At 32.8% G+C, this 22,926-nt stretch overlaps 3 protein-coding genes and 1 long non-coding RNA gene across 6 annotated transcripts; 2 read left to right on the forward strand and 2 right to left on the reverse strand.

The window, feature by feature from the left end:
- Positions 1-4,130: 4,130 nt before the first annotated feature.
- Positions 4,131-5,333, reverse strand: LOC123916431. Of its 3 annotated transcripts, XR_006812141.1 has the most exons (3): positions 4,784-4,886; positions 4,652-4,672; positions 4,131-4,471 (listed from the first exon to the last, which is right to left on the reverse strand). It is a non-coding gene; the product is annotated as an uncharacterized LOC123916431 (long non-coding RNA). The 3 variants fall into 3 exon arrangements; XR_006812140.1 differs by lacking the exons at positions 4,652-4,672; positions 4,784-4,886 and adding an exon at positions 5,172-5,333; XR_006812139.1 differs by lacking the exon at positions 4,652-4,672.
- Positions 5,334-5,603: 270 nt separating this feature from the next.
- Positions 5,604-8,190, forward strand: LOC123918046 (thylakoidal processing peptidase 1, chloroplastic-like). Its single transcript, XM_045969981.1, has 6 exons — positions 5,604-6,665; positions 6,762-6,830; positions 6,946-7,014; positions 7,122-7,208; positions 7,300-7,367; positions 7,597-8,190. The coding sequence occupies exons 1-6, from the start codon at positions 5,985-5,987 to the stop codon at positions 7,721-7,723; spliced, it is 1,101 nt and encodes a 366-aa protein (XP_045825937.1). The 5' UTR covers positions 5,604-5,984; the 3' UTR covers positions 7,724-8,190.
- A 1,260-nt stretch (positions 8,191-9,450) lies between these two features.
- LOC123918048 (serpin-ZX-like) lies at positions 9,451-11,041 on the forward strand. Its single transcript, XM_045969984.1, has 2 exons — positions 9,451-10,024; positions 10,259-11,041. The coding sequence occupies exons 1-2, from the start codon at positions 9,587-9,589 to the stop codon at positions 11,039-11,041; spliced, it is 1,221 nt and encodes a 406-aa protein (XP_045825940.1). The 5' UTR covers positions 9,451-9,586.
- A 208-nt stretch (positions 11,042-11,249) lies between these two features.
- On the reverse strand, positions 11,250-14,654 carry LOC123918047 (protein NRT1/ PTR FAMILY 4.5-like). The gene is made up of 6 exons (XM_045969982.1): positions 14,470-14,654; positions 14,188-14,266; positions 13,857-14,074; positions 12,959-13,393; positions 12,655-12,779; positions 11,250-12,136 (listed from the first exon to the last, which is right to left on the reverse strand). Exons 1-6 carry the CDS (start codon positions 14,470-14,472, stop codon positions 11,299-11,301), a joined length of 1,698 nt encoding a protein of 565 aa, XP_045825938.1. The 5' UTR covers positions 14,473-14,654; the 3' UTR covers positions 11,250-11,298.
- Positions 14,655-22,926: the final 8,272 nt, after the last annotated feature.

The following is a 22,926-nucleotide window of genomic DNA, read 5'->3' on the forward strand; positions in this document are numbered from 1 at the left end:
TATTTTCAAATATGAAGGCTAAAACATAATATTTTTTTAATCAATTCATAGGTACGTACCTTACTATAACTTTTTTTGAAACAATGTACCTTAATATATATAATTAACCATTATACTATATTGTGAATATATTTTGTTTTTATTTTTGGGTAAATGATCATTTATCCCCCTGAAAAATAAGCGAATTTTCGTTTACCCCCCTGTGTAGATTTTTTTTTCTGTTTACCCCCCTGCAAAACATAGATTCCCTCAATTTGCCCCCTGGGTGTACAGCAGGACATGTGACTATGCACATATGCTGACGTGACTTGTACACGTGGAAAAAAATCATTTATATTTTTTTTAAAAATTCCACGTCAGATAATATATTATTTTTTTAAAAAAATCGTAAAATAAAAAAAAATGAATTTTTTTATTTTGCACCAAAAATAAGATTTACTCCCAAATAAAATTTATTTTTAAAATAAAAATTTTAAAGATTTATTTTCAAATCTTTTTTCATTAAAGAAAAATAGAATCTTTATTTTTTAAAAACAAAACCATTTTATGTTAATATTTTTGTATTAAAAAAAAAGTACCGTAAAAAAAATAGAAAAAGAAGTTTCAGTTTTCATCTTCTACCAAAACTATTTGCCCTAGAACTAGAGATAACGAAGTAGAAGAGGACTCCGACGATTGAAGAAGACGACGATGAATACGATCACGACGGTGGAAGCAAACGATTTTCGGCGAAGCCTGAACCATGAAGAAGAAGTAAAGTTATGCAGAAAAAAGTAAAGTTTTGTTTTAAAAAAAATAAAGATTCTATTTTTTAAAATTAAAAAATATTTGAAAATAAATCTTTAAAATTTTTAATTTAAAAATAAATTTTATTTGGGAGTAAATATTTGAGTAAATTTTTATTTTTGGTGCAAAATAAAAAAAAATTCATTTTTTTTTTATTTTAGGAAATTTTTTTTTTAAATTTATGCAGAAAAAAGTAAAGTTTTGTTTTAAAAAAATAAAGATTCTATTTTTTTTTAATTAAAAAAGATTTGAAAATAAATCTTTAAAATTTTTAATTTAAAAATAAATTTTATTTGGGAGTAAATCTTTATTTTTGGTGCAAAATAAAAAAATATGTTTTTTTTAATTTTAGGATTTTTTTTTAAAAAAATAATATATTATCTGACCTGGAATTTTTTAAAAAAATATAAATGATTTTTTTCCACGTGTACAAGCCACGTCAGTATATGTGCACAATCACATGTCCTGTTGTACACCCATGGGGCAAAATGAGGGAATCAATGTTTTGCAAGGGGGTAAACAGAAAAAAAATTTGCATAGGGGGGTAAACGAAAATTTGCTTATTTTGTAGGGGGGTAAATGATCATTTACCCTTTATTTATTCATAAAGTATATCAACTGAAATGAAAATATTTTTTTGTTTAAAAAATTCAGTATATAAAAATTAGTTTAATAATAATATTTGAAAGATATATTTATTGAATTAATAAACTTAAAAAATTGTAAAATAAAATAAAATAAACTTAAAATATTAAATTCTAAGTATCTTAAATAGTATTAATTTGATAAAAAAAATTATTGAATTAAAGATGTCCTTTTATGTTATTTTACATTTATCAGTCAGGTGAATCGCTAATTTTACCAAACACTTCAATCAACTTATCAACTAGAAGCTATCAGCCATCAGTCATCCGCCATTAGCCATAAACTATCAGTTATCTTATCAGCCATAAGCTATTTTTGTCTAACAGAGCCCAAGAATGTGGAAAAGAAGATAACTTGTTATTTTTACCAAGATTGAAGGAGCAAATTAGTCCCTCGTATGTAGAAAAATTTAAAAAGAAAACATTCATGGTCTAACAATAAAAATGTTGAGAAAAAAAAACCATAAAAACTTTAGTGTGTGCGACGTACTTTGGTGCAATGTCATCAATTAAAAGGGTTTGAATAACCCTTATATTTCTTTCTAATTCTATGATTTGCTTATAAAAAAAAATGTCATCAATTGTGACAAAAATCGGTTTGAAGAGCTCGAATGGGACAAACTCAAGTAGTACATCTCAATAATTTAGTCATTGACAAAATCATAACAACTGAATTTAGTCCTCCTAGTTCAATATTGAGAAGTAAAAATACAAGCCATAAACATCACTGTTATGATCATCATTAAACCTTTGAAAACCATAATCAACAAACAATTATATACCTTGATTTAAGAACGAAAGGCCTATTAAGATTCTTCCAAAAATTTAATTAGTGTTAGCCAATTTGAAAAAAACAATGCTGTTTTGTTTGAATTTCATCCTAATCATTGTCTCGTAAAATCACAGCACACTGAGAAAATACTACTTCAAGAAAATGTTAGTGCTGATAACTTATACTCCTCCAACATTTCTATTGCTCCTGCTAAGTCTACTTGGACTGCATTCTATTCATACATATTTTGTTTATGTGTTACTTTCAATTATACTTTTAGTAATTTTAGTGTGTCTTTAAATTCTCAATACTTATCTACAATATAAACATATGATTTCATCTCATATTTACAACAATGGATATATCAAAATGTGATATTGAAGTGCTATACTCTAATTCACATTATGCTTGGAATGAGATAGGAGTAAAAAAAAGTCCGCTACTAACATTTTTTTTCCTTCCTTAGCACTTGATCGCTAGTCTTTAATTTGATAGCTAAACCAGTTGAACTACTTAATCCTCCTATACTTTTAATGTAGTTCATTGTATTGTATACTTAATAAATTACAATATCTTGTTATAAACATTAATCATCAACTAAACATAATTAATCACTTGTTTGAAATATTTCAATATTGTATGTCAAAAAATCCAATATTCAAATATAAAAATCAGTATAATTAACAATATTGTGTGTCAAACTGTCAAAAAAAAACAACAATATCGTGTGTCAAAAAATAAGTATTCAAATATACAAATCTATTAATCATCTTCTAAATATAATTAACTATATATTTAAAATAAATTAAATTGACCGTACAATGAAAAGATGATTGGTATATCCAACAATTTTGCCTCAAACCAAACTTTTCAAACTCAAATAAAAATAAAAAAATTAAATCAAAAATAAATTGTTTTAAGTGATACGAGTAATAATCTTGAATTTATTGAATTGGGGAGTTCAATCCCTGCCTATAAAAAAAAAATCAGTTTCAGGAGTGGAGAACTCATTTCATTTCATGTGACCATAAATTTAAGGAAGGAGATTAGTCATCTCAAACAACCATAATTTTTTTTTATCTATATATCAAAAAATATTAATAGCTAGTTAATACTAAAATAATTTAAAAAACAAAAGCATAAAATATGCGAAATGAAAAGCGAAGGTAGTACATTATAGGGGTGGACAACGGGCCGGTTTGGGTCGGTATGGGCCCAAAACCTCAAACCGGCCCAATCCACGGGTGGAATCCACGGGACCATATCAACCCAAAATCTACTAACGGTTTGGACGGGTTGGGTTTAAGCGGGTTACGGGTTAGTTCGAATGGGTTGTTCGGGTTATTGGGCTGGTCACTTTGTAAGGCCCAATAACATATTTTTGCTTTTTTTTTTAAATCTTATTACCATTTACTAGATTTCTTATTTTACAGAGGTCCAAATATTTAAATTGGGTTGTTTTTATATATATACACATTCACAACTTGGTTTTGAAATTTTCATAGGCCCAAATCAGAATGGCTCATATCAAATATTAAAATTTAAATAACTAAAATCACATGCATTTAAATTTTAATAGGCCTAAATTACATACATTGAAATTCTAATACAGTAAAAAAAAATTAAACTAACTATCAATGCCTTAATGTCTAATTTCAAACTGAATCTAGATTAAACACCCCTACATATCATACTAAAACTAGTTAACAATTCAATAGTTCTTCGATCTTGGATCCATGAACTTAATAATTGGCTTGTGAGTATTTCCAATAACCTGAAAAAGATAACCAAAACAACTAGCCTTAGGAAAATACCAAGTATATCAAGTGGCAAAATAGAATATAGAAATCTATGCATTGGACAGGTTATTTTCATCAATTTCTTTTTTTTACGCAAAATTCAACTTAGCATAATACAAATTAAAAACATAAGGTCCTAAGTAAAAGCCAGATTATAATATATAACCATGCAAAAGAAGAAAAAATCTCTAACACTCAAAAACTTATGAGCTCATCAAAATCTGAAATAGGGTGCCATCTTCATAGCCTAGTAGAAAAAACCCAACACTTTACCACCAGCATTCTTTCTCCTTGCCTCTTCATGATCCATGATACCAGCAGAGGTTGTCCAGACAATATATCCAAACTGTCTTGAGGGAAGCAGCCTTGCAGTCCATCCTTCAACCCCTTTGACGCGGATATCGAAACGAGGACTTATAACACCGCACTTATTCAATCTACCATTCAATTGAACCACAATTTTTCCAGCCCTGTGAAGGTTATTTTCATCAATTTTCATTTAAAAAAAAATAAAAAAATATAGAAATCAGGAGCTTGATTAATAAAACAGAACAAATTATAAAGAACATTAAATTCAAAATAAAAATAACAAAATCATAGAATAGATTTTAAATTAACCAGAAAATGCAAATGGTGTTTACAATGCTTACCTCTCAAATATCACCACAGATCTATAAAATGCAAAGAGGATATAAGATTATCAAACCCTACACCTTAACTAATAAAATAAATAAATTATCTTAGTCAAATAGCAATATGATCAAAGGATTTAATGGGTCTACCTCTCAAATCTCACAGATCTAGAATAAAATCAAAGGATTTAAAGGGTCTAGCTCTCAAGTCTCACAGATCCGGAAAATGCATCTGATAGATGGAAGATTCTCAAAACCAACTCGAAAAAAAAAAATGTTAGTCAAATAGTAACATGAAAAACCCTAACTAGAATAGGAAACTGAAAAACAGAAAAACAAGAGAAGAAGAATATGGATGGAAAAATAAATTAACCAGAGCAATATCTTTAATTGAAAATCCTAAACCATAGGCAGCAATATATCTTTATTCTTGTGCATAACATGATAGAAAAGCAAAAAGAAAATTGTTAAAGAGTAGTAAAATCTTAAAACGAAAAAGAGAGAAGAGTTGAGGAACGAAAACAGAGAAGAAACAAACCATATTTCTAAGAGAAGATTTACGGTGGTGGAGGTAGCAGCGGCGGCGAAAACGCCATTAGATTAGGGTTCAAATTTTGTGTGTTAATGGTGAGAGTGAAAGAAGAAACGACTGAATGAGAGAGAGAAGGAAGTATGTTTGATCTAACCCTAGAAAATAGGATAAAACGCTGCGTTTGTTGTTCCATAGTATTAAAATATTATTTTTATATGTCTATTCCGGTTTGGTTCGGGTATCCGTGGTTCAGATTTATTGAACCGGACCCGACCACATGTAGTCACAAGAACCCGTAAAACATACCCGCGGGTCCAGAAAACCGTCCAGATCCGACCCAGATCGGTTTTTTTTTGCGGTTTTCAGTGGGCTGGGCCGGTTTTTCGGGTCTTGTCCACCCCTAGTACATTATAAAAAAAAAAAAAAAAAGCGAAGGTAGTAGGCAAGTACACAGTCTCATTTTTAAAACCTAAAGTCCACTCTCTCTCTAACCATTCCCAATTTCATTGAAAAATTTAATTCTCTCTCTAATTTCTCAATTTCGCTAATTTTCTCTCCCAAAACCAAACAAACTCATCAAAACGACGTAGCTTTATCTCTGCACCACTCTCTCCTCCGATCACCGGAGGAGTCACAAACTCCAGCAACTCCCTTCCCTGATTCCCTAACAAACTTTCAATTCAACCTTTCACCGTTTCCTTTTCTGATTTCTTCTCAGAAAATGGCTTATTACAGTTGCTAGGCTCTCACCCTTCTCAAATCTTTCTCTCTGAATTCACCCTGTACCTTTTCTTCGTTAACCTAATTCACTTCTTTCTTATGGCTATTCGTGTTACTTTCTCGTTTTCCGGTTATGTCGCCCAAAACCTTGTTTCCTCCGCCGGCGTTCGAGTCGGGAATTCTCGTTGTGTCCAAGAGTGTTTCATCCTTTCTCGCCTCTTTGGATCCAATCAGAAAACTAAACCCGATCTCGATCGTTCCGGCGGCGTTGGTAATTCTTACTCTGATTTTAGAAGACCTAAAAGTTGTACCTATTCTACCCTCGCCGGAGAGCTTCTCACCGAAGGTTGTAATAATCCGATCATTTTAGGATTAATTTCGATGATGAAGTCAACGGCTGTCGTTTCTGGGTCAACATCGGCGGCTATGGGTATTATGGGTATTTCACCTTTCAAACCCTCTTCAATTATACCTTTTCTCCACGGTTCGAAGTGGCTTCCTTGTAACGAATCTGTTGCTGTTGCCACAACATGGGAGGTTGATAAAGGTGGAACACAGTGCGACACTTTTTCTAATACAAAATCACATTTGAATCAAAAGGAGAATAACAGTGGTTGGATTTCAAAATTGTTAAATGTTTGTTCTGAAGATGCTAAAGCTGTTTTTACTGCTGTTACGGTTAACTTATTGTATAAATCTCATTTGGGTGAACCTAAATCTATTCCTTCTGCTTCAATGTATCCAACACTTGATGCTGGTGACCGTGTTCTTTCAGAAAAGGTTTGTTTCAATTATATGTTTCACGTGTTCATTCATTTATGTGGTATTTGTTGATGGATGTTTTGAACTAATGAAGGTTGTTTTTTTATGTAACAGTTTTCTTTCTTCTTCAGAAAGCCTGATGTTTCTGATATTGTGATTTTCAAAGCACCATCTTTTTTGAAGGTTTGTTTTAATGTTGCAGTAATTGAATTATTGCAATTGCTTGTAGGGTTGTTTTAGATTTCGTGTTGAAGTGTTGATGAGTTGTCATGTTGATTGTTTGATTTATCTTATGTAGGAATATGGTTTTAGTTCATCTGATGTTTTTATTAAAAGGGTTGTGGCTAAAGCTGGTGATGTTGTTGAAGTAAGGGTTAATTGAATACTTTTTATTGAGTAATTAGTAATTGATTACATGTAAAGTATTGTGTGTTGATCTCATATATCTTATATGTGTTTTGCATTTTGTTGCAGGTTCGTGGTGGAAAACTACTGGTGAATGGTATTGCTGAAGAAGAGGAATTCGTATTAGAACCTCTTGCTTACGAGTTGGCTCCAATGGTAATAATATTCTGTGGTAATGTTGCTTTGTTTATTGATTGTGGCATTTGGCAACATGGCTAATAGTTTTTTGTTCTTGAAATGTTTGCAGGTTGTGCCAAAAGGACATGTGTTTGTGATGGGAGACAATCGTAACAAAAGTTTTGATTCTCATAACTGGTAAATTTTCTGTTTCTTTCTTACTGATTTTTTCCTTTTGTTTTATATTGGAGAATGGAGAAGATATTGGTTTAGGTGGATGGTACATTTTGGCCTATTTGTTGATGCTACTCTCAATACTTCTAGCTTATGTAAACATGCTTTTAGATTTTAGAAGTTCATACTTTAATTGTATATACACTTAACAGCAATGCCCGGCTGTAACAGTTTTAATGTTTGTGTCCATCAGGGGTCCACTCCCGATTGAGAACATTGTTGGTAGGTCTATGTTTCGCTACTGGCCTCCATCCAAAGTAGCTGACACTCTCACGGTTCATGCACCCCCACCTGGAAATAAATCTGTTTCAGTTTCTTGACATGATTTCAACTACATCCTTAGAGTGATGAAAGATTCTTGATACATTCATTTATTCTGAATGAACTGCTACTCTGGTTTTGGACTAGGAGTGAGTTGTTATTCAACAATTCTCCCAAGACAGGCTGCTTGTCTTGATTAAAGTTTGGGATGAATATCTTATTCATTGATGCAAATCTGTCAATGACCTAATAATACTGTTGTTCAGTGCTATCCTGAGATGTATGGCCCCTTGCATAATAAGTTTGGGGGGTAAAGAAAAATTGAAGAAACAATGATGGCGGGTTTGTGTTGTATTCTTTCATGTGTTTTTTTTTTTTTCATCTTATTTTCTGAATGTTAGAAACTCGAGGAAAGCTTCGACATAGAGCTATTTTACTCCTTGTAAGCAAGTTTCATAATAAAAGCCGCCTCATTGTTTGTGTTTAATGTGGCCATTTATTCATATAAATGAAATTATTCGGGCAAGGTTTTGGTTTCAAATATCAGAATAATAACTTCCCATGTCTTTGTATTAGATGGGTCAGGTTCCCATGTTCAATGAAAGTGTAGGGATTAGTAACTAGGACAGGTTCCCACATCATTGTAAATTTTTTTTTTGTGATAACATTTTTATATGTTTTGTTTTTGAAACCAAGTTATAGATCCTACTTCATTTGCTGATTTATAGCAAGTTCCTGCAGTCTTGACCTATCAGCACGATGGCAGCAAAAATACAATCAGAATTTATGCAGTTCACTACTGCTGCATCAGACTTGACAATTACTCCAAATTAGCTTGTTTTAAAATATTTTTTTTGTATATCAAATTTACGAAAATGTTTAGTTGATCATTTGTATATCAAATTTACGAAAATGTTTATAAATATATTTTTTTTGTATTTCAAATTTATGAAAATATTTAGTCTTTTCATGAATATTATATTATGTTTTGATGTTATTATATTTGGATATTTTGTTGTGATCACTATACTAATATTTTGATCACCGTTTTTTTAATATTAGCTATAAAATGAACTTTTGTTTTAAAATTGAGAGAGAAAGATGTATGAATATTGTGTTAATACTTTTCATGTCTTTAAAAGAAGCCAAAAACCTGTTTAAAATATGGGTTAACCCGCATGGGGCACGGTAGCCTGTTACCCTTATAAAACAAAATAAACCCTCGAGAAATTAAAATAAAAACTAATCTATGTACCTACAATTGCTTAATATAATTGTTTCATTAGGTACACCTTAATCCCTAAACTAAATTATATATAATTGTGTTTGATTACTAAAATATGACTTGTAATTGTTTCATAATTTTTTGTAGAACTTCACAATTTCTTTTATTTCATATTAAAAATCTAAAATAAAAAAATATGGGCAGTTCATCGAGGCCACCCATACAAGGCTGGACTCGTGTAGTGTTTTTAGAGCCCGTATTTAAATAGGATTTTTTGGCTGATAAAACTCGAAGTCCGTTTGGTCCACCCCATTTAGATTCGGGTAGCCATTTTGGCAGCTGTACTAAAAAATAAGCAAAAGTTTATTTTTAAATTAATTGAACAACATATATATCAAATATTCAGTAAACTTAGAAAATAGAGGGAGTAGGAGTATATACTATCAAATTCTAAACCATTTTTTTTTTTATAATTAAGAACAAAGGAATTTTATATCAAATTAATCTCAGTTGACCAAAAAAAAACTTAATCTGTAAGCATTTGAGGAGGAAATGTCAAACAAACGCGGTTGTACACACAAATACATTACCACAATGCAGAGCATGAAACACAAACAATTAAATAACCAACTAACTTCAAGTAGAGATACTCAAAGACATATTTTTAGTGAGTTGAAGAATCGAAACAAGTAAAAAAATGGATCTCCGTGAATCAATAACCAACCAAACTAACGTTTCACTCTCCATTGCCAACCATTTATTCTCCAAACAATCTCATCAAGACAAGAACGTCGTGTTTTCGCCACTGTCCCTCCAAGTTGTGCTTAGTATCATCGCTGCTGGCTCCGATGGTCCTACACGACAACAACTTCTTGACTTTCTCCGATTTAAATCCACTGATCATCTCAACTCCTTTGTCTCTCATCTCCTTTCAGTCATCCTCAAAAATGTTACTCCTTCCCATCATAAACCTTGCCTCCCTTTCCTCGAAGCTGCTCCTCCTACTACACCTGTCTGTCTCTCTTTTGCCAATGGTGTGTGGGTTGAACAATCACTTACTCTTCAATCTTCCTTCAAACAAATTGTGACTACTGATTATAAAGCCACTTTAGCTTCGGTTGATTTTCAGAACAAGGTATGTATGTATCTATATTTTATCCAACTTTTTCTGAGTATTATCAAATTCTATGAAAACAACTTAATTTCCTCTCTTTATTGTTTTCTAGCATCCGACTAATTTAACACTGTAATATGTGAAAATTAAACTAAGACAAAGTTAAATTCTTCTATGGAAATTCTTGTGAAAATAATTCAACTAATCTATTTGCCTATTTGCCTGATTGATTTTAAATTTGATATGGTTTTGAAGGCCGATGAAGTGACCAATGAAGTTAATTTATGGGTTGAAAAAGAGACAAATGGCCTTATTAAAGAAATTCTTCCACAAGGATCGGTCGACAACTTAACGAGACTCATCTTTGCTAATGCGTTGTACTTTAAAGGTTCATGGGACTATCCGTTTTTTGCTTGGGAGACGAAAGACTATGATTTTCACCTTATAAATGGCAGCTCAGTCAAGGTTCCCTTCATGACTAGCGACGAGAAACAATTTATTCGCGCTTTTGATGGTTTCAAAGTACTTCGGATCCCTTATAAGCAAGGTGAAGATCAACGAAAGTTCTCTATGTATTTTTTCCTTCCAAATGCAAAAGATGGACTATCAACTTTAGTTGAAAAGGTGGCTTCTGAATCTGAATTACTAGACAACAAGCTTCCTCTTAATAAAGTGGAAGTAGGAGACTTTAGGATTCCAAGGTTTAATATTTCATTTGAACTTAAAACTTCTGATATGCTGAAGGAGCTGAATGTGGTTTTACCTTTCCTCCCTGGAGGTTTGACTAAATTGGTGTGCTCTAATGTGAGTCAGAAGCTTTATGTTTCCGATATATTTCACAAGTCTTCTATTAAAATAAATGAAGAAGGTACCGAAGCTGCTGCGACAACTGCTGTAAATGTTAAAGCACAATGCGCCAGGATTGTTCCAACTCGATTAGACTTTGTAGCTGATCACCCTTTCATGTTTATGATTAGAGAAGATATGACTGGAACAATCCTCTTTGTTGGATGGATGCTCAATCCTCTTATCGAGTGATCTGCTATTACAGAAATAGGGAACTTTATTTTTTAAAGATCAAATATGTTTATGATCAAATACTCGGATTCGAACCGAAAGAGTTATGTGTGGGAGTTTCTAGTGATGATAATCACTTTGTCTATAAAAAAAACCTTACCAAATCATTGTGAAACAATTTGAGTTTATCAAATCAAGTTTATTTATAATAATTCTATTTATAGAAGAACATAAACATATAAATTACAGGTAGATTAAATAGTCCTAGTAATCTAAAATTAAACCTTAACTATCTCAACATCATCATTTGAACCACCTTGTTTGTCTTCAACCGTTTTGTATCTATACCAAGAAGCACAAACCAAGTAAAATCCAAAATTTACAACACTTATGATAGACAATAACCAATAAAAGTAGTTAAGCTTGTCTCTATTCAAATTATTACTAGCCAACCACCCTCCACTCACTTTGTTAACAATCTCAACAACCACAGTGCTTGTAAAAAAACCAAAAGAAACAGAACACCAAGAAATTGCTGTACTAAGTGATTTCATTCCGGCCGAACTTTCTGCATAGAAAAACTCTAGAAGTCCAATAAGTGTAAACATATCTGCAGCACCAAAAATAGCATATTGCAAACCTAACCAAAGCACATTCATCGGTAAAGGCTCATTACTATCTACCATATTGTGTTTAGTGGCTACTGACTTTCGACGCGTTTCGACAAAACCAGCTATTAACATTGATATAGCTGAGAGAACTAGTCCAACTCCAATTCTTTGAAGGTGTCGAATTCCGGTTGGTATGCCTGTGAATCTTCGAATAAATGGAACGAAAATTCGGTCGTATAGAGGGATTAGGAAAAACATGAACAATAGAGGAATAACTGGGAGAGTTGGTCCTGGCATTTTGAATCCTAAGATGTTTCTGTCCAATGTTGTGCTTTGTTGTATGCTGAAAGTTTGAAGCTGTGCTAAACACGTGTTTAGGAATATGGTGCTTAATATTATTGGTAGCATTCGGATTAAGATTTTTGTTTCTTCTACTTGTGTCACTGTGCAAAGGTTCCATGATGTTGTACTGTCTCTACCAATTGCTGCTGCCCTGTCCAAGAATCTGGAAATCCATTTAATTTTGTCAAAATAAAAAGAAACAAATTAGATAAATAGTACTATTTCTAATAGGTCATGCACTCATGTGGCATTAAAGGATTCAAAATTCTAAGTTAAATTGCAATTTTGACCCCTAAGTTTCACAAATTGCGATTTTGGCCTCTTAACTTTCATAATAGTACTTTTGACTTCCTAACTGTAGTCTCTTTTGCTAAAGGTTGACCCCACTGATTTTGACAAGTCAACGCACACGTAGACAGTGACTTACATGCCACGTCAGCATGTCATGTGAGTCACTGTCCACATGTGTTGTGAGCATTGACTAGTTGACGTGGCATGTGAGTCACTGTCCACTTGTGCGTTGACTTGGTCAAAATCAGTGAGGGCCAATCTTTTGCAAAATGGACTAAAGTTAGTAGCCAAAAGTGATATTATGAACATTACGGGCCAAAATTGCAAGTTTGTGAAAATTAAGGGGTCAAAAGTGCAATTTAGTCAAAATTAAAATATGTTTCAATATACCTGAATTGATCTGTCCTTTTAAGGCTTTCATAATTGTCCTCTTTTTCTTTTTCTTGGATCTCATGCATTTCATTTTCATTCTCTGGAATTTGGAGTTTTCTATTTTTGAAGGCTGCCACAAACACCTAAAATATCAACAAATAGGATCATTAGAGTAGTCCAATTAATATGCATCATAAATTTCATTTTAAAATACAATATTCCTCCCTCTAACAATAAGTGACACATTTAGGTCACTCATTGTAGGACGGTGGAAGTAACATTTTGAAGTATATAGAAAAAAAGTGAAGATATTGATATTCACCTGTATGATTCTAATCAGAGGACTTCCCTTTGGAGTATTGTTTCTGTATAATGATTTTCCCATGCAAATGGACACAATTGAGAATAAGACTGCTAATGTGCTCACAGTAAAACTCCAATCCCATCCTTTGTTAGTACTAATCCAATTAATGAAAGTAACACCAAGTATTGCTCCTGAGGTAAGACTAAACAAGAACCAATTAAAAAAGCTTGATAATTTAGATGCTTCTTTTGGATCTTTATCATCAAATTGGTCAGCTCCTAAGGCTGGTAAAGCTGCTTTAACACCACTTGTTCCTAATGCAACAAGGTATAGTCCTGTATAAAGTATAGCAGCATGGCTTCCAGTTGCTGCATCACATTGGTTCATATTATCTTTGCAGGGAATTGGTCTCAATTGTTGGAAACGTGCTTGAACTGTTAGGATACCATATCCCTGCAGTTAAGAGAATTAGTTGTATGAGGACTATTTCAAAAGGGTCAAATTCATTTATTCAATTTTTGTTACATCTTTAATGTTTTCTCACACATATTTGACATCAAATTTTGACAATAAATTATAAGGTTAACACAATTCAAATATGTGGCCTAAATCGGGTATCCTCTGCTCGCAACTGCAGAAACTAATCTCTCAAGCCTTGTGGAACCCAGATAGATGACAAACTCTCCCTAAGAGTTTTTAATACTGCTGCATGCCCAAGCCAAAGTTCGAACCCAAAACCTTGGTTAAACTAGAAGAGACTCGCGTCATCTCATCTAAGACTAAGTGCTCTTAGGTCCACCATTTATTAACCACGATATTTTATACAAATAATATTTTATTAACCATGATTTGTATTCATTCAAATATACACCAGAAAATCATGGTTAACGACCTTAAAAAAAGTGATTAAACTTACCAACAATTCCATGCATGCAAACAGAACACAAGTCTTGAACCTAGACAAATAGGTATCACTAATAAATCCTCCTACAAGTGGTAGTAAAAAAGCAGTTCCCATAAAGTTGGTTAGAGTTGTGGCTGATTTTGTTAAGCTGAAGTTCATGTTCCCAAGGAAGTAAGTTACTAAGCTCACTGCATTGGCAACAAATGCCATATTCTCTAGACCTTCCATAGCTGCATTCACATATTGAAATTTCAATATAATAATAAATAGTACAAACACAAACATTTAATTCAAGTTTATAGAATAGGGACAAAAAGGGAATTTTCCAATTCCAAGTACTTACCATATACAAATAGTGCAGCTCTGTTTCCTCCAAGTTTTCTTTGTACCCTTACTCGTGTGTCCATATTTCTGCAGATTCCCTAACAAGTTATCAAACAAATTCGATCAATATGTTTCAAGCAGACAATTCGGTTGGTGATCTAAGAGACACTGATTAAGAAATATCTAGTGACACTAATATAAACAATAGTAAGTTAAGAAACTGAGTCATTCTTTTTAATTGGTCCACTAGAAGAACATTAAAAGTGTGTGACAAGAAAAATGAAAGGATTAATTTAGTTACCATTGTTAGTGTCTTCTTTGATTTGAAGGTGAGAACCTGCTTCTTTAAGTACTAGTAGTAGTTCATTTGCCATGAATTTATATGGGAAAATGTGATGCAAGATGTGGATGGAGCAATAAGATAATCATACCATATGTCAAGTTGGCATTATAAAAATAAATTTGGTTACATTTTTGTAGGGAACCTCTTTTCTATTTTTCTCCTCCATGCCCCTATAATGTGGATGTATTGATCTTATTAGTTGACTAAAATAATTTTATATGACTAGAATGAATCAATAATTAAATGTTTATATAGTACAGGATATTTGTTAATAGGATTGATTGGCATGTCTGAGCTACTTTGTTCATTAATTTGTATTTATATAATTCATTTCATGTCACCTAATGAGATTCAATCATGCATTGCATAGCCGGCATTTGCAACCAGTTTTGTGAAGTTTGTCAACAATGCATGTGTATGTTAGTTAGCATATATTCTAAGAGATATGGGTCAGCGCATGACTAAATCTCAAGTGTTTATCCCATTGACATATAATTGATTAGGAAAGTTAATTAGCCACAGTTAATTTTTTTTCTTCTATTTAACCCTATTGTATTAGTTATGAATTTGTGAACAAACGCACAATATTTGTGTTCATAGCATATAACGAAAAACTGTTTAAGAATATGAAGTTAAAGTGTTCGGAATATGTCAGTGCCTCCAGATATGCAATTGTAATGACGTGAAAGTCAATGATTGAATCTGTATTGATCAAATCCAATATGCTAATTTAAACCGACAAACACTACGTACACAAGATTGGAAAATAAAATAATGCCATACTAGTGATTTGCGACCATTCACCAACCGTCGCTTTGTGGTGTTGCGTCGGTTTAAAACCGCCACTAAACCCTTACAGAACCATCGCTAACTGCCAAATTTCTTGCAGTGACCATAAGACAATGAATAAAAGAAATAAATATGTAAAACCATTTATTTGGATATAAGAAAAGAAAAAATAATAATTGTAAGGGTGATTTCGGGCCAAAAATTGACGCTAAACACCTATCTTGGATGTCAAGAAGAGAAAATTAGGTTAAGAAAAAGAAGGAGGCATGTTTATTTACAAAATTAGTCCTTACCCATGCAAATACAAAATTAGTTCTCTTTGGTGGATGTTGAAGAAGAGAAAATCAGGTTAAGACAAAGGTGGCTGCTACTTAATATGTCTATAAAATGTAAGTTAATAAGCAAGTTGTTTTTTTTTTTTTTTTGGGTAGATAGAACTAGTTGAATTTAACCGTTTAAATTTACAACATTATGTCAAAATAATTTGTTTTTTTTTACAAATTTAGTCCTTTTCCATGCAATACGAAATAAGGATTCCAAATTTTCAATTCAAATAAGTTAAAACCCATTCCAACCTTCCACATCAGTATCCTAAGCATGACTTATAAAAAACAAGAAGTGTTTAGTGTTAAATAAGTTTGTTAAATTATCCCTAGAATTTAAAATTTATTTGCTAGTTTAACATTTACATCAGTACGTCATCGTTTGATTAAATTCGCACTAGTATCCCGCTAGCATCCAGGGAGGTGCTTTTTAAGCAATTTTTTTATTTTAAATAATAAAGCAATTTTTTTATTAAACCTTCACATTGTCACTAAATTATTGAATTTTTTAATATTATGCGGACACAAGTACCTTATCCTAGTGGTTAAGTAAGTTAAAAAGTACAAATTTTATATTGTAAAAGACAATTTTTTCAAACCTACTAACTTATACTAACAGTGAAGTAATAATTAAGGTGTTATGATTTATTAGGATAATAATGATAATGATACGACAAATGTAAAGAGTAGTTGCAATACATATTCCGTTGATTCAATCACTCTCACTAGAAGACACTAACTTTCAAAATCTTATTATTTGTGATAAGAACCGCAAATTTGCTGGTCCAATTATTTTTATTCTATTTTTAACATTAATCAGTATCCAAACATAATTCAAAATATAATTGTGTTGATGGATGTGAGTTATGTACACCTACAGACGAGCATGATGTTTTGCAACAAGGCTGAATTAATTAAACAAAATAAAGAACAAGTGAGAAGCTCGCGAAATATAGAGATAAAATTTGATAAACATTTTGACTAAAAAATGATTGAGACTCGTGAAAAATCAGGTTAGAACAACAAATTTGGGGTTCTTGTCACAAATAACATGATTTCGAAAAACGTTTTTCAAAATCACTTTGAAAAATATTTTACAAAGAAATTTCTGATTTTGCGTTTCCGAAATATTTGAATTTTCGAAAAACGTTTTCCAAAATAGTTAATTTTCTGAAAAATAGAATTCAAAACACAATAATGTGAATGGAAAAAAAATAGATTTGAAAAATACATTTAAGTCTATTTTGAAAAATAGATTAAAAAATATAAAATTTGAAAAACGTTTTTCAAATTTTAGAGAACAAAATGAGAATTTCACGGACCCGAAGAATTTAAAGATAAAAATTTAAAGAATAGATCTAGCTAATGGACTATTTAAGAAGTTTCAGATTCTGAAACTTCTGAAATTCAGAATCTATAAAATATGGGCTTTGTTTCATTATTGACACCTTGCAGAACTTTATTCACAACCATTTAATAAGTTTTGGAATTTATTATTTTTAACCGTAAAAAATGTTCAAAAAATACATTTCAAATTTTATTTGCGTGGACAAAAGTGTAATTTTATGGAATAAGAGAGTGTTGCAATTGGTTCGAAAGCCCAAGAGTAGTATATTATGTGTATGTTTAGTTTCACTACTAAGTAGCTAATTTTTTTTTTAAGAATAAAAAATGGAATATATTAAAACCAACAAACAACCCTCACTAGCACAAGGTGTGCCAGAAGGTTTACAAACAACACAAAAACATCGAAGCAATTTCTTAGTCGATGCCCATACAGTCAAAATGACTCGACCACCATATGTGAGTATTTACACCAAGATTAACATAATAGGCTTTCAGCCACTAGAATGAGTAAAGTTTAACCTTGTCTAACATTTGGTTAAGTGTAGTTTCCATGGCCTTGAAGACTTTATGGTTCCGGTCGGTCCACAAAATTGAGATGCAACACAACCAAACAAGCTGCAAGAACGAGCGGCGACCTCTCAACCCTCTTGTAGAATGAATAAACTGAAGAAAGTGGTCCTAACGAAACCGGATCAGCTGATGACATGCCTATCCATGATCGGACCCGACCCCACAAAGGTGCGAAAACAGGGCAAGATAAAAACAAATGCTGAGCAGTTTCCAGTCCCCCGCAACCAGTTACACAAAACTGAGATTCATGAGAAATAATGTTACGCTGCACCAAATTATCTTTCGTTGGCAACCGGTTACGTAATAACCTCCAAGCTAGAACAAAGACCTTTAAGGATACTTGCTTATGCCAAATCAAATATGAGGTCACATCCGCATTGGAGTTACAAAATTGATTGTAGTATCTTTGATTTAGTCTCAAGTATATTTTAATTTATTTTATAGTGTTAAATCTAGATCACTTAAATCTAGATCACTTAATTTCAATCAAATCGTACAAAATAAGTTGACTGCATGACTGCACTATTGTTTGACTGCATATAATTCATATCCGATTTTATAGAATTAATTCAATAGAAATCAACTTTATTTTTTAATTTTTTAATTTTCACCGTCCAGTCCACTAAACTATTTAATTTAACTCTAAGACTTAGGGTATGTTTGGCAAGCTAAAAAAGCTTGCTTTTAGCTTTTTATGGCTTATAAGCTAAAAAACCTGTTTGATAACAGTCTTTACAGAAAGAGCTTTTAGCTTATTTTAGTGACTTATAGTTTTTTTTTCAGAAGTTATTTCAAGTAGCTTATGAGCTTATAGCTTCTAGAGCTTTTCATTTTTTCTTCCTCTTTTACCCTTATTATTTTAACTAAAATCCATATTTACCATTTATAATTATTATCATTAGAATTTAAAATAAAATAAGTAAATCCATGTTTTAACGTTGCCTTATCATCTATTTTCAAATATGAAGGCTGAAACATATATATATATATATATATATATATATTTTATCAATTCATAGGTATGTACCTTACTATAATTTTTTTTGAAACAACGTACCTTACTATAATTAACCATTATACTATATTGCGAATATATTTTATTGTTATTTTTTCATAATGTATATTAACTGAAAGGAAAATATATATTTTTTAAAAAATTCAGCATATGAAAATTAGTTTAATAATAATATTTGAAAGATATATTTATTGAATTAATAAATTAAAACAATTAACAAAAAGTTGCTGTCCAGTGCTGTTCGCTGAGTGAACGGTGGCAAGCCGTGGAGAAGGCCTCCTGTTCGCTGAAGAAGGCCTGGCGAGCAGTGGCGAACCACACCAGTGGAACTCATGCTCCTGGCGAGCTGTGGCGAAGGCCTCCTGTCAGGAATGCTCAAACCTTGCGTTTTTCACCCAAATTCACCCAAAAATCCCATTTTTCATGTTATAAACCCCAAATAAGTTTATATTCAAGTACATAACACATATATGAACATAAAAGGACGGTTTGAGCAAGAACTGGTTGAATGAAACTGGTTGTTTAAACAACATTGTTCATGTAGCGATTCAGTGAGACAATTAGAGGGGCTTGAATGAAACTGGTTGACTGAGATCCTTGTTCGTCGTTCTCGATTGCGATTGAAACCCTAAAAATCGCCCTTCACATCCCTAAAAACCCAAATTTGTAACAACTGATGAAGTGTTGGGGGCGCAGGATACGAAACCAGGAGTCTTCGTTTCTTAAATTACGAAGAAAGGCTTTTTCGTTTGCTAAGATACGAAGCGTAGTTTATATTGGTGTTGTTTCCAGTTTTTCTTCACTTTGCTCTTTACGAAACGAAGTATAGTGGTTTCGTATCCTAGAATATGTATATTTTGCAGTTTCGTATCGTAGGAAGCAAACATAACTAGCCCCAAAATTAGGGGTAATTTGGGATTTTTTTTGGGGGGGGGGGGGTTAAAGAGAAACATGGGTGGTTGTCCTTCGTTCATGACAATGAACAGGAAAGAACAATGAAGGCGGACTTTGCATTTTCGTATGATACAAAAGACATTGGAGAGTGGTTTTAGATTTGGTTTTCGATTTGGAGAGTGGTGAATGTGATCCGATGTGAAGAGATGAGGTGACATATTTAGTGTTAATAAAAAGGAATGAAATAATCCAACTTTTGGTTATTCGTGAAAGTTTCAACAATTTTGAGAAAAAGGTTAAAAGATGTGAGGGACGATGCAAGTTTATCCGTTGTGCCTGTTTGTTTTGGCGTGTTACCACTTCGGGCGTCTCTATCTACAAATCGGTTCACTGCATTTTGTCTTTTTATTGTTTTACTGTTCATCACAAGGTTAGAGATGAACGGTTTTATTGTACCAAACCTAATCAAAACCTATATGTTCAAAACATTATAACAAAAATAATCCTAAGCAAGAAAATGAGAGAGATGACAAACTTATTAGTTTCAAATCTTACTTGTGTGAGTATAAATTTCCAACACAAACCCTTGTTCATGTAGCGATTCAGTGAGACGATTAGAGGGGCTTGAATGAAATTGATTGAATGAGATCCTTGTTCGTCGTTCTCGATTGTGATTGAAACCCTAAAAATCGCCCTTCATATCCCTAAAAACCCAAATTTCTAACAACTGATGAAGTGTTGGGGGCGCAGGATACGAAACCAGGAGTTTTCGTTTCTTAAATTACGAAGAAATGCTTTTTCGTTTGCTAGGATACGAAGCGTAGTTTATATTGGTTTTTTCCAGTTTTTCCTCACTTCGCTCTTTACGAAACGAAGTATAGTGGTTTCGTATCCTAGAATATGTATATTTTGCAGTTTTCGTATCGTAGGAAGCAAACATAACTAGCCCCAAAATTAGGGGTAATTTGGGATTTTTTTTTTTTTGGGGGGGGGGGGGGGGTGGGGGTTAAAGAGCAACATGGGTGGTTGTCCTCCGTTCATGACAATGAACAGGAAAGAATCAATGAAGGCGGGCTTTGCATTTTCGTATGATACAAAAGACATTGGAGAGTGGAGAGTGGAGAGTGGAGAGTGGAGAGTGGTTTTAGATTTGGTTTTTGATTTGGAGAGTGATGAATGTGATCCGATATGAAGAAATGAGGTGATATATTTAGTGTTAATAAAAAGGAATGAAATAATCCAACTTTTGGTTATTCGTGAAAGTTTCAACAATTTTGAGAAAAGGTTAAAAGATGTAAGGGATGATGCAAGTTTATCCGTTATGCCTGTTTGTTTTGGCGTGTTACCACTTCGCGCATCTCTGTCTACAAATCGGTTCACTGCATTTTGTCTTTTTCTTGTTTTACTGTTCCTCGCAAGGTTAGAGATGAACGATTTTATTGTACCAAACCTAATCAAAACCTATATGTTCAAAACATTGTAACAAAAATAATCCTAAGCAAGAAAATGAGAGAGATGACAGACTTATTAGTTTGAAATCTTACTTGTATGAGTATAAATTTCCAACACAAACCTTGTTCATGTAGCGATTCAGTGAGATGATTAGAGGGGCTTGAATGAAATTGATTGACTGAGATCCTTGTTCGTCGTTCTCGATTGCGATTGAAACCCTAAAAATCTCCCTTCACATCCCTAAAAACCCAAATTTGTAACAACTGATGAAGTGTTGGGGGCGCAGGATACGAAACCAGGAGTCTTCGTTTCTTAAATTACGAAGAAAGGCTTTTTCGTTTGCTAAGATACGAAGCGTAGTTTATATTGGTGTTGTTTCCAGTTTTTCTTCACTTTGCTCTTTACGAAACGAAGTATAGTGGTTTCGTATCCTAGAATATGTATATTTTGCAGTTTCGTATCGTAGGAAGCAAACATAACTAGCCCCAAAATTAGGGGTAATTTGGGATTTTTTTTTTGGGGGGGGGGGGGGGGGGTTAAAGAGCAACATGGGTGGTTGTCCTTCGTTCATGACAATGAACAGGAAAGAACAATGAAGGCGGACTTTGCATTTTCGTATGATACAAAAGACATTGGAGAGTGGTTTTAGATTTGGTTTTCGATTTGGAGAGTGGTGAATGTGATCCGATGTGAAGAGATGAGGTGACATATTTAGTGTTAATAAAAAGGAATGAAATAATCCAACTTTTGGTTATTCATGAAAGTTTCAACAATTTTGAGAAAAGGTTAAAAGATGTAAGGGATGATGCAAGTTTATCCGTTGTGCCTGTTTGTTTTGGCGTGTTACCACTTCGCGCGTCTCTGTCTACAAATCGGTTCACTGTATTTTGTCGTTTTTTTTTGTTTTACTGTTCATCTCAAGGTTAGAGATGAAGGGTTTTATTGTACCAAACCTAATCAAAACCTATATGTTCAAAACATTATAACAAAAATAATCCTAAGCAAGAAAATGAGAGAGATGACAGACTTATTAGTTTGAAATCTTACTTGTATGAGTATAAATTTCCAACACAAACCCTTGTTCATGTAGCGATTCAGTGAGACAATTAGAGGGGCTTGAATGAAACTAGTTGACTGAGATACTTGTTCGTCGTTCTCGATTGCGATTGAAACCCTAAAAATCGCCCTTCACATCCCTAAAAACCCAAATTTGTAACAACTGATGAAGTGTTGGGGGCGCAGGATACGAAACCAGGAGTCTTAGTTTCTTAAATTACGAAGAAAGGCTTTTTCGTTTGCTAGGATACGAAGTGTAGTTTATATTGGTTTTTTCAAGTTTTTCCTCACTTCGCTCTTTACGAAACGAAGTATAGTGGTTTCATATCCTAGAATATGTATATTTTGCAGTTTCGTATCGTAGGAAGCAAACATAACTGGCCCCAAAATTAGGGGTAATTTGGGATTTTTGGGGGGGGGGTTAAAGAGCAACATGGAGGGCTTTCCCAACACTTCAGTTGGGCTTTCCCACACTCTTCCGAACCTTAAACTTCCAGACTTGCCTCCGAACCTTGAGGACAAGGTTTAAGTGAACCCGACGGCAATGATAGAAGATTAGTAGTAATTAATTAAGTAATTTTGATATTAGTAAAATGTAATAATATATTATTAGTTGAGCCTTATTTTTATTATTGTTTAGTTATTGGGCTTTTAGCCCTTTAGTCCATTTAAGTCACTACTCACTATTGGCACTATATATATAAATATATATGTATTCACACCACAAAAAAAACGTGCCTTTTAGCGGCGGTTTTAGTGTCATTTAGCGGGGGTTTCAAACCTCCGCAGGATGTTTACCGGCTGTTTTTGAAACTGCCATCTAATGGATTCCCATAAATTATAGACGGCAGTTTTTTTTGAACTGCTGGTATCACGCTTTGAAACCGCCGAAGTTTAGTTCATACATTTTCTGGGGGTTTTAACCTCCTTAGGATCAGTACTAGATCTGTTTTACAAATTTTATTTTAT

The sequence above is a fragment of the Trifolium pratense genome, linkage group LG3 (genome assembly GCF_020283565.1).
Source record: "Trifolium pratense cultivar HEN17-A07 linkage group LG3, ARS_RC_1.1, whole genome shotgun sequence".
NCBI lineage: Eukaryota > Viridiplantae > Streptophyta > Magnoliopsida > Fabales > Fabaceae > Trifolium > Trifolium pratense.

Excerpts from the sequence above, each read along its gene's own strand:
- LOC123918047 (XM_045969982.1), bottom strand. Across the intron at positions 14,075-14,187 it reads AGCTGCACTATTTGTATATG|CTATGGAAGGTCTAGAGAAT; the intron begins GTAAGTACTTGG and ends ATGTGAATGCAG. Across the intron at positions 12,137-12,654 it reads AAAAGGACAGATCAATTCAG|ATTCTTGGACAGGGCAGCAG; the intron begins GTATATTGAAAC and ends ATGGATTTCCAG.
- LOC123918046 (XM_045969981.1), top strand. The coding sequence starts at position 5,985 with ATGGCTATTCGTGTTACTTTCTCGTTTTCCGGTTATGTCGCCCAAAAC. Across the intron at positions 6,666-6,761 it reads ACCGTGTTCTTTCAGAAAAG|TTTTCTTTCTTCTTCAGAAA; the intron begins GTTTGTTTCAAT and ends TTTATGTAACAG. Across the intron at positions 7,368-7,596 it reads AGTTTTGATTCTCATAACTG|GGGTCCACTCCCGATTGAGA; the intron begins GTAAATTTTCTG and ends TGTGTCCATCAG.
- LOC123918048 (XM_045969984.1), top strand. The coding sequence starts at position 9,587 with ATGGATCTCCGTGAATCAATAACCAACCAAACTAACGTTTCACTCTCC. Across the intron at positions 10,025-10,258 it reads CGGTTGATTTTCAGAACAAG|GCCGATGAAGTGACCAATGA; the intron begins GTATGTATGTAT and ends ATGGTTTTGAAG.